Consider the following 10745-nt stretch of genomic DNA (forward strand, 5'->3'; position numbering starts at 1 on the left):
AATACACATACTGCTATGAAGAAAACAATCGAAAGACAATCTAAAGACTAAAAAAAAATCTAAAGACTAAAAAAAAAACTAAAAAAATCTAAAACAGCAAGAGAGAGGGAGAGAGTAGTCAGGAGGCATGCTACTGCGTTGAGCGCTACCTGCTAGGTGCTGCAGCACAGCCTGTATGAGAAAAATAAAGCGTTTTTTTAACTTTAAAGCCTGTAACCATGTTCTAGTAGAAACCCAAAATACAGGCAGTTTGGATAATACATAATACATCAATAGATACTGGTATTCAGCACAGAGTTTAGTGCAAACATAAAGCTCTTGCTCTTTCTATGTTGCTGTGTTTACAACCCCAGGGTTCTCAGGGTAGTAGAGGAGTCTGTGGGAGCTGTGTGAGGCTCAACAAGCTCCAAAAGAAAGCTCACACAAGCTGACTATTCCAGGAGAACCAAGAACCATATCGGGCAATCGGTGTTGTGTCTGCTTACAAACAGATCCACTTCTACTCTCCCGAACCGGGAGGGATGCCAGGTGAGTGGGGTGAGCTCCGTGCGCATGGAGTGAGACCCTGGTTCTGTTCATCTGAATGTAGGCTACTGTCATTAGCCCGCTACACAGAGTAACATGTAGCCCGTTCCATGATATAGCCTAGCTTCTTAGCCTAGCTTCTTAGCCTTAGCTAGCTAAATCTGAAGTTCAACAATCGGTCAGAGCCTCCTTTCCAGCTCCTTAGAATAAACTTTCCCCGGTAGGCTGAGTAGTGTGATACCCCGATAATTGGAGCACACCCTCCGGTCCCCCTTTTTATAAATCGGTACCACCACCTTGGTCTGCCACAACAATTAGTTAAACTGCAATGTTGTTAGCTGTGTGTCTGCCTAGCATACTGTCACGATTTCCACCAGTGTATTGCAAGCCCGGCATAACATTAGCGAGTGTCCAGTTGAGAGAGAAATAGAGAGAGTTTGTGATGATGAGTATGAAGTTATCAGTAAAGTTATAGCTGTGAACGTAGCTGTGCAGTGTGTACAGTTTATTTGTGGTTGAATAAATGCTACAACTCCTGAGGACCCAAGCCAAGTTCCTGTATCAAAATGTAAGTACTTGTACTTGTACTTGGTCTAAAAAAATGTGGTATCACTGCATCTGTGAAAATAATGAATTCTTTTCACATCAGGACATTATTATACCGCCGCAACAATGTATTCAGGGCTATATAGCGCTCCGCGTGTCCATCCATCCGTTCCTCCGTCCGTTCGGGAGTCACACTTTAGTTTCCGGAGCAGAACTCGGAAACTCGGAAATTCAAATATGGTATGATGGTTGACAGTGTCGTCTAGTTGTGCCTTTTGGGGGTTAGAAGTCCAGGGTGCCCAACATTTTTTAAATTTTGGCCTAAAACTGATTTTTTCGACTTCAATTTTGTTTCCAGAGTACAACTCGAAAACTGTTTCACTTAGGAACTTCAAATTTGGTATGATGGTTGACAGTGTGGTATAGTTGTGCCTTTTTTGTGTTAGAAGTCCAGGCTCCCCAAAACTTTACAAATTTTGTCCAAAAACTGTGATTTTTTTCACTTCAGTTTCGTTTCCGGAGAAGAACTTGTTCCATTAGTTCCTAAAGGGCAAAACCTTTGGCCCTACTTTAGTAGGGGTCAAGCAGTTAGTGGGGGTACTTGAGCCATGCTCACTTTTGCCTGCTTGTATTAGTACTAACCTGACAATAAACTTTCAGAGTGGGCCCATTCTCACGTCTTAAATGAACATGGTTAGAGTTTTTTTTGTTTGGACAGAAAACTTTTGGTTTCATGTCGTTGAGAAAAGACCCTAATAGGCCTACCTAAATGGTGAATCAGATATTAGCATTCTGGTAAAATGATATAATTCAAAAAGGATTTAAAAGTGAATCTCATCTACACTGTTGGTTTGGCACCTAATGTCATCACAATGAAAAGTACCACATCTGATTGGACCGTTATAGAATGTATTCATTATGGTAATGAGATACAGGTTGGTAAAAAAAGATTTTGTACAGTGGCACAGTAATGAAGAACATCCATCAACACTGATGTATGAACGAGCATTTTAAAGGTATGACATGAACTGAAAATCGTTCTCATCTTTTAGGGACCTATTATTGTAATTTTGCATTCATATAAGTAATTTATTTTAAATGAACATAATTTTTTACATTTTAAATATTGTTAATATTTAATAGGAAACTGATTTGCAGGAACATGGCATCAGAATACACCGTCAACCATATTTAATGTTAATGACATACATCCCTGTTATGAAATAGATAATGTCTCTTACATCCTGAAAGGCACCCCTTCTACAATATGTGTTTTATTATTTATTTTCCTCGGCTCATTATCTGTTGTCACAATATGTGGAGACCTTCTTGTAATATTCTCCATAACTTATTTCAAACAGCTCCACACTGCTACAAACTCTGTGAAAAATGTGAAGAAAACTGTTTTATTGATGTTCTACTTGAAACAATTTTGGCACCCATTTTCCCATTTTATCTCCCAGTGATCATAATGCTCTGTATCTACCTAAAGATTTTCCTTGTTGCCCAGAGACAGGCACGCAGCATCCAGAACACAACCTGTCAGAGCACAAAGTCTGGAGCAACTGCCAGTAAGATGCAGAGAAAGGCCACCAAAACTCTGGCTATTGTTATGGGAGTTTTTCTGATGTGCTGGACTCCTTTCTTTCTCTGTTTTACCTTTCAGCTTTTGAATCACGTTTCAGTGTTTGTCCCACTGTTTGAAAGTTTTATCTGGCTCTCACTGTCAAATTCAATGCTCAATCCATTTATTTATGCTTTCTTTTACAGCTGGTTAAGATCAGCTTTCAGAATGATCATTTCGGGAAAAATATTTCAAGGTGATTTTACGAACACAAAACTGCTGTGACACATTTTTTTGGGGTGGTGAAATAGCCAACGAGCGACTCAGATCCGATTAAATTTGGCACAATAAAGATCAAGCATGTGTCATTCAACTCTGCAACCTGGAACCCAGCGTCATGTTTTGCATGTTTTTTTTAATTATGCAATGAAAATGACATACTAAGGTGAAACACTGACTGAGGCACAAAGGTTTATTATAGTGAGCTGTCAGTTTATGCAATCATGTAAATAGCTTAAACACACTATGCTCACTTGTACATATATATTCTATATGTGCTTGTTCCAACACTTCCTGGCACTATATGACACTTTTATTGAGTAAAATGTTCACACTTCACACAGTTGGACTCTAAATGTAATTGTTGGCCCCATCTGAACCTTTTTCTGTTATGAACACTTTCACTATGTGCCATTGTAATTGGTACAACTATTTAGAAAGGTATGAGACAAGCAAAAAGAATAAAATATGCACATAACCCAAACTTTTGGCTTGAGAGTTTGTCATCAGCTCTACATTAATGTGTCAAACACCTTGAGGAGGCCAAGTTCTGTTTTGGCATTCAAACGTGTTCTTTATTCAAACATGACAAAACCATTATGGATAGAGCCAGTGGAGGAAGAAGTACTCAGATCTTTTACTGAAGCAAGAGTAGAAATACCACAGTGTAGAAATACTCTGTTACAAGTAAAAGCCATGTGATCAAAGTGTTACTTGAGTGAAAGCACAAAAGTATCAGCATCAAAATATACAAGTAAATATAAATAAATAAGTAAAATTACTCATTATGCAGAAGGGCCCATTTCATAATAACATATATTACTGGATTAAAATTATTGATGCATTAATGTGTAGATGCCTTTAATGTTACAGCTGGTAGAGCTAGGGTTTCTTTATTCATTGTCCATATAGATTTATATCGAAGGTTTAATGAAATTGAAGTGGGGGTTTCTTTATCCATTAAGGATTTATAATGAACGTTTAATGAAAGTTCATCTCTATGGCTTAGTTAGTAACCATCATACTTATGGGGGACCCCACTTCCAGTGTTATCAATCCAAAAACAATTTTTCCAATCTATACATTAATGTTTTATCTTAGCTGATTAGCTGATACAGAGGACAATGCTGTGTCTAAAACAAAAATCGTATTATCATCAAAATTGCCTGCACGATCTTACAGCCATCGCAAAGCGGCACACAGCGCAGCGCAACGGTCATTTCAGACCGACACAGTTGTCATTTTGACACCCAGGGCCCACGTTGTGTAAGGACTTGCGCCCATCTGTGTGCCCAGGGGTGTGTTGGTCTTAAAATGACGTGTGGTCAGGCACTTTGTTAGAGCATAGAGTCGACTCCTAATACACGTGTCCTGTAGGTGGTACAAACGGCTCCTGCTCCACATGTCCTGTCGGTGGTCCGGCCAACTCCTGATCCACGTGTCCTTTCGGGGGTCAGGCCGACGCCTGCTCCACATGCCCTGTCGGCTGTCCGGCCGACTCCTGCTTCACGTCTCCTGTTGGGGGTCCGGCCGACCCCTGATCCAAGCATATTGTCGGAGATCCTTCCGACCCCTGATCCAAGCATCCTGTCAGGGTCCGGCTGACCCCTTCTGCTCCGGTTGGGCTGCAACCACCTGCTGCTCCTGTTAGGCTGCAACCACCTGCTGTTCCGGTTGGGCCGCCTTGGCTTCAGTCACGTACTGTTCCGCCTGGGCTTCAGCCTCGCCCTGTTCTGCCTAGGATTCAGCCATGCTCTGTCCCTTTCACTGCTGGGCCGCAGTCCCAAGACCCTGTCCCTGCTGGGCCGCAGTCCCAAGACCCTGTCCCTGTTGGGCCGCAGCCCCAAGACCCTGTCCTTTTCACTGCTGGGCCACAGCCCCAAGTTCCCGAGTTTCCCGGCTCTGTCCCTGCTCTGCCCCCGAGCCGTCTGCCCGAGTTTCCCGGCTCTGTCTCTGCCCTGCCCTCGGGCCGCCTGTCTGAGATCTTCTGTACCCTCTTGTCCCGGAATTCAATCCTCCTGTGTCATGTCTATTCTTATTTCCTGCCTATGTTTGTTTTCCCGCCTTTTGTGATTGTTTACCCCGCTCTGATTAGTGCCACCTGTGTGTAATCATCCTGCCCTCCTTGTGTATTTAAGCCTGTGTGTTCCCATGTGTCTTTGTCAGTTCGTCGTCACTCCTGCCTTGTTCTGCCATGTTCCTAGTGTTCATCCAGCCAGTGCTGCTCGTGTCTTCTGTTTTTTTGTTCTCAGTTTAGTTTTTGGTGTATTTCATTTGTACTTTGTTTGTTTCCTCAAGTCTGGACTCTGTTTTTTTTTTCTTGTCAACTTTGTTTTGTTACTTCAGCTTTAGATATTAAAAGCTAATTTTTGTTAAATTCACCTGCCTGCTTGGTCTCTCTGTGTTTGGGTCCACCTTTAAACTAAAATCTTGACATTGGTTTAATTCCTTTTTTGCGCAAAACACAACTATGATTAATTAAGAGACTAAATACAACCCCCATAGCCCCTTACTTTGCGCCCCGATTGTGCGCTGCTTAACTAGCAAAAGTGGATTCGGACACGCCCTAAATGCACTTGCGCCATGCAATTTCAACCATGTACTATAGATCATTAAAATAGTGAACATTGGACATTGCATGCACAATTTAGACGTTATTTCCTGCGTGTATTGAGTGGAACAGGAAATTACGGATTGCCAATTTTTCACCACTTCCTGTGTCCACTATGTGGCGCTAGAGAACACGGGCAAGAAATGTATTATGTTGCTCTATATCAAGTGTTGATCACACAATGTCAAATTCATGTAAATAGGATGATGTTTGTCACATAACGCTGACTTCCTGTTGCCAGTAGGTGGCACTATGACTGAGTCAATATTGCCATTAAGATGTCATCAGGCCTGGACTACTATGAAGTAGGTCAAGTAATGGAGAGATTGGACAAAGTACAGTCGAGTTACAACAGTTTGTCTTTCAATGGCGAATAATGTAAATTCTCCAGCATGCCACGTCAGCACCATGTTTTTGCACTCAAAGATATAAAATAACAATAATCAAAGCTGCAAGCAGCGTTGAACAGGCCCTCGCCCCTTTGCGCACATTGGGGGTACCCGCTGCTGTGCATTTCCATGAAAGTCGGACACTGCACGCAACAGTTAGAGGGTAATTTCTGCGTGGAGCGTGACGCTAAAGACTCTAATAAAACATGTCAAGTTTGGGGCTGATTAGACAATGTACAGTGTTGGGACCCACCAATGTGACTGGTGGCAAGTGACCACATGAACTCAGTAACATGATCCTTGACCCATGGACTCAGCTCAATAGCCAATGGCTACCGTAGCATTCACACATACTTGTGAAATTCACCCAGGACAAAACCAGAGGAATCTCTTTGTTCCTCCTCTTTCTGCTCTTTCTTCTCACTCTTTGGCCCTGCTGGAGGTGAGCTGCTGCTATCCCCACCTAAGCTCTCTGATCTATGGCCTGTTAGGAAACAGACATAGAAACACCAAGGACTTTTCTTATAAGGCAGAAGACGCGAGGAACAGCAAGGAAATTAGGATTTGAGAAAAGCAAAGACAACATCTTTGACTTAGAACCACAACTTCAGCACATGGAATTACCAGCCTTTTTGTCCATGGATTGGTAACGTACTGGGCTTACCTTAGCATTAGTAATTGCACACGGCTGAGCAAGACTGTTCAACTTTGATTTCTAGAATGTACCTGTATATGTGTTTAATATGTTTAATGTTATTCATTGAGTTTGACTGTTGTGATATTATTTGTAGTGAAGATATTTGGGTAGCTGGCTTTGCCACATCTGATGTGTTTAGTTTATGCTTCACATAGACAAGGTCTTGCATGCAAACTAACCGTCTTTTCTAACCCACTGCAGTATCTGACACACATTAAGATCACATACATAAACTGAATTAGTTTTAAACATACACATTCAGATAATCTCAAACCCCACATCACCCCCCTCTTTGTCCTTTCTGAGCACAGGTGCTCCGAAGATCAAAGAGGCCATGTGGTAACATGTTGGCGGCCATCTCTGATCCAGCCATCTTTGTAGTTTAAAAGTGCTCGCCATTTTGTCTGTAGGCACATGCAGACATCCTGAGACAAGTAGCAAGCCATCTTCTCTCTCTCTCTCTCTCTCTCTCTCTCTCTCACACACACACATGCTCACACACTGTGTTTGGTTTGTTTAGTTTAGTTACTTAGTTAGATTAATATTGTGTTTTACACCTTTATTATCTTGTGAATAAATGTTTGTGGAATATACATGCTGGTCTGTTTAATATTGTACAAGAGTGAATAATGCCAACCTCTGCTGTGTCAAGAACTCCAATATCCTTCAACGTTTACCATCTATTTTGGTTATAGTTATTAATTTAATCATTGATCAAAGTCCCAAATTGATAGTTTAGTATACTACTTTACTATATTAACCTTTTTGGTTGTTGGTCCCTGATTCCAGGGTGGTGACCCGTTTATTATTAATGTTTATTGATAATTTTTATTTATTTATTTTGATATTATTCATTAATTTGATAATAACCAAACCTGTTCCTACCAAATCCCTACAATAATCAATTTACAACATCTTCCTGTTTCCTGTTGGTGGCGCTATGACTCTTATAAAACATATCAAGCTTTGGGCAGATTGGACAATGTATTGTTTACAACAACTTCCTGTTTCCTGTAGGTGGCGCTATGACTATAACTCATAATGGCACATATGTCTTCAGGCCTGGACTCTTATCCAGTTTGTGAAATTTGGGGCAAATTGGACTATGTAAAGCCAAGTTACAACAGCCTCCTGTGTCATGTCAAAACATCGAAATTCGCCACGCCACCACAACAATGCCGTTCTGTGAAAACACAAAAGCTTCGCAATGTTGCATCGTGAAGGTGTTGAAATTCTGCTGCCAGACTTTGAGATGGATCTCTTGAATCCTCTAGGAGGAGTATGTGATAAAATGGCATCTTCTCACCTGACCAATGACATCACAGTTTTATATATCGATAAAAAATTCCTTCACAATTTAGCGTCACATTAGTTTGACAGTTACACCACCCAAATTTTATGCAAATCTGATAAACTCTCTAAGAGGAGTATGTAGACATATGCATAAAATACATGAAAAATGCACAAAATTCAAAATGGCCAACTTCCGCGTAGGCGGAGCTAATGAAACCTAATAAGAAATATGTCTGAAATAATGATCGGGATGTGCCTACCAAATTTCATGAATATAGGATCAACTTTTTCCAAACTATTGCCTTCCACGCATTAAGGGGGCGCTATGGAACCCGCTTAACACGCTGAACCCAATAGCTGTACATTCACGGAAAGTTCAAAGGTGTCCAACTTTCATGATTTTTCGAGTACACCAAGTGCGTCAAAGGTATGTTCAAAGGCTAAAAGTATTAAGGAGGAGATTAAGAGCCAACATAAAACGCCCAAGCCCAATTACAACACCAAATTGAAATAATTACTAGTGTGAATATGCATGTAAAGTTTCATGAGTTTTTGTAAACTAGTAAAGTCCTCAAACTTGTGTTCGTAAATTTGAAATGAACGCAGGAAATCCAAGATGGCTGACTTTTTGTTGGCCAAAAAAATCAAAAAAATTAAATACACTCTTGCTGATGTAGGCAATGACCTACTCTAATTTCGTGATGATTGAAGTATTTTTTCTCAAACCTGCCTGCATTAGGGGGCGCTATGGAGCCCGCTGGCGACACCCGAGCCAAATCACCTCAGAACTTTGAAATTTTGCCAGTTCTGATACGTATTCCAATTTTCGTGAGTTTTCGTGCATCTTAAGCGCCTCAAAAAAGCATCCCAGATTAGGTCTCCAAATCACGTTTTGTCACGAAAACAGGCGAGGAATACAAAGTAAATGACATGATACCATGCGCAAGACGTGGTCGTTGTTACATTAGTTCACAAAATAGCCTGTTTACACTGGTTTCCACACTTCTATTTTGCTATTTATTCCATCAAAAACTTTGCTCCGTGTGGCAATTGCAACACATACAGTAAGTTCCTATTGTTACAGGTGACCTCGCCTACCCCAGGTTTCCCCTAAACCCGTGTCTTGCGCTCTCATTGGCTGTAGCTCGTGGCCGGAGTGCTGGTACTGCACCTTCATGAGTGTAAAATTCATGCCTCGGCGAGGCAAACACGCTATCCTCTGGTGGACAGGTGAGTATATTACACGCTTTAGCATAATACAGATTGGCCACTGATAATGTACCTTCTATTATTACGGCTTTAACTACTACTATTGCTGTAAAATAATGAATTGTTTTGCATCATGACATTACTGCATTAGGACTAACCTGAAATGAACTTTTCAGAGTGGGCCCATTCTAAAATCTTAAAGACATGGGGGTAGGTTTTATTTTTGTTAGGCCAATAGACTTTTGGTTTCATGTCCTTGGGAAAAGACCCTGGTAGGCCTACCTAAATGGTGTATCAGATATTAGCAATTCTGGTAGAATTAAATGATTTAAAAAGCAAATCTCATATATAGTATAGTATGTTAATCTGGCATCTAATGTCATCCCGATGAAAAGTCCCACATCTGATTGGACCATTATAGAATGCATTCATTATGGTAATGAGATACAGGTGGATAAAAAGATTGTGCGCAGTGGCACAGTAATATAGAACACCCATCAACAGAGGGACCTCTTATTGTAGTTGTGCATTCATGCAGGTAAAAATCTTTTAAATTAATGGGATTTTTTGTATTGTTAATAGTCAATTGACAACTGATTTGCAGGAACCCAGAAACATGGCATCAGAAGACAATATTAATGACATACATCCCTGTTATGAAATAGATAATGGCTCTTACATCCTGAAAGGCACCCCTTCTACAATATGTGTATTATTATATATTTTCCTTGGCTCATTATGTGTTGTCACAATATGTGGAAACCTCCTTGTAATAATCTCCATCATTTACTTCAAACAGCTCCACACTGCTACAAACTCTCTCATTCTCTCTCTGGCAGTGGCGGACCTGCTTGTTGGTCTTGTAGTTTTTCCTTTCAGCATGGCATTCTCTCTTAGCTCATGTTTGTATTATGAAGATTTATTTTGCAAAGTACGAGGTAGTTTTGATGTAACACTGAGCACAGCTTCCATTTTGAATTTATGTTGTATTTCCATTGACAGATATTATGCAGTGTGTCAGCCTCTGAACTATAGAACTAAGATAAATTTTAACATTGTTGCAGTCATGATCCTGGTAAGCTGGAGTGTTTCTGTACTAGTTGCCATTGGCCGTACAATTCCAGGATTAATCAATGAAAAATGTGAAGAAAACTGTTTTATTGATTTTCTACTTGCAAGAATTTTGGCACAGATTTTCTCATTTTATCTCCCAGTGATCATAATGCTCTGTATCTACCTAAAGATTTTCCTTGTTGCCCAGAGACAGGCACGCAGCATCCAGAACACAACCTGTCAGAACACAAAGTCTGGAGCAACTGCCAGTAAGATGGAGAGAAAGGCCAGCAAAACCCTGGCTATTGTTATGGGAGTTTTTCTGATGTGCTGGACTCCTTTCTTTCTCTATGTTAGCTGTCAGCTTTTGAATCACGTGTCCATGTTGGTTCCACTGTTTGAAACTCTTAACTGGCTCACACTGTCAAATTCAATGCTCAATCCATTCATTTATGCTTTCTTTTACAGCTGGTTCAGATCAGCTTTCAGAATGATCATTTCAGGAAAAATATTTCAAGGTGATTTTACGAACACGAAACTGCTGTGACGTATCCTTTGGAGTGCTGTAAAGGCTCAAGC

The 10745-nt window shown here is 40.7% G+C and overlaps 2 protein-coding genes across 2 annotated transcripts; both read left to right on the forward strand.

The window, feature by feature from the left end:
- Positions 1–521: 521 nt before the first annotated feature.
- LOC141756573 (trace amine-associated receptor 1-like) lies at positions 522–2944 on the forward strand. Its single transcript, XM_074616437.1, has 2 exons — positions 522–528; positions 2433–2944. Exons 1-2 carry the CDS (start codon positions 522–524, stop codon positions 2918–2920), a joined length of 495 nt encoding a protein of 164 aa, XP_074472538.1. The 3' UTR covers positions 2921–2944.
- A 1372-nt stretch (positions 2945–4316) lies between these two features.
- LOC141756574 (trace amine-associated receptor 1-like) lies at positions 4317–10713 on the forward strand. The gene is made up of 3 exons (XM_074616438.1): positions 4317–4467; positions 4566–4889; positions 9779–10713. The coding sequence occupies exons 1-3, from the start codon at positions 4317–4319 to the stop codon at positions 10711–10713; spliced, it is 1410 nt and encodes a 469-aa protein (XP_074472539.1).
- Positions 10714–10745: the final 32 nt, after the last annotated feature.

Source organism: Sebastes fasciatus, chromosome 18 (genome assembly GCF_043250625.1).
Source record: "Sebastes fasciatus isolate fSebFas1 chromosome 18, fSebFas1.pri, whole genome shotgun sequence".
NCBI classification, from domain to species: domain Eukaryota; kingdom Metazoa; phylum Chordata; class Actinopteri; order Perciformes; family Sebastidae; genus Sebastes; species Sebastes fasciatus.

Coding starts and splice junctions, on each gene's coding strand:
- LOC141756574 (XM_074616438.1), top strand. CDS start 4,317: ATGTCCTGTCGGTGGTCCGGCCAACTCCTGATCCACGTGTCCTTTCGG. Junction 4,468..4,565: donor ACCCCTGATCCAAGCATATT/GTCGGAGATCCT, acceptor TGCTCCTGTTAG/GCTGCAACCACCTGCTGTTC. Junction 4,890..9,778: donor GCCCTGCCCTCGGGCCGCCT/GTCTGAGATCTT, acceptor GTTATGAAATAG/ATAATGGCTCTTACATCCTG.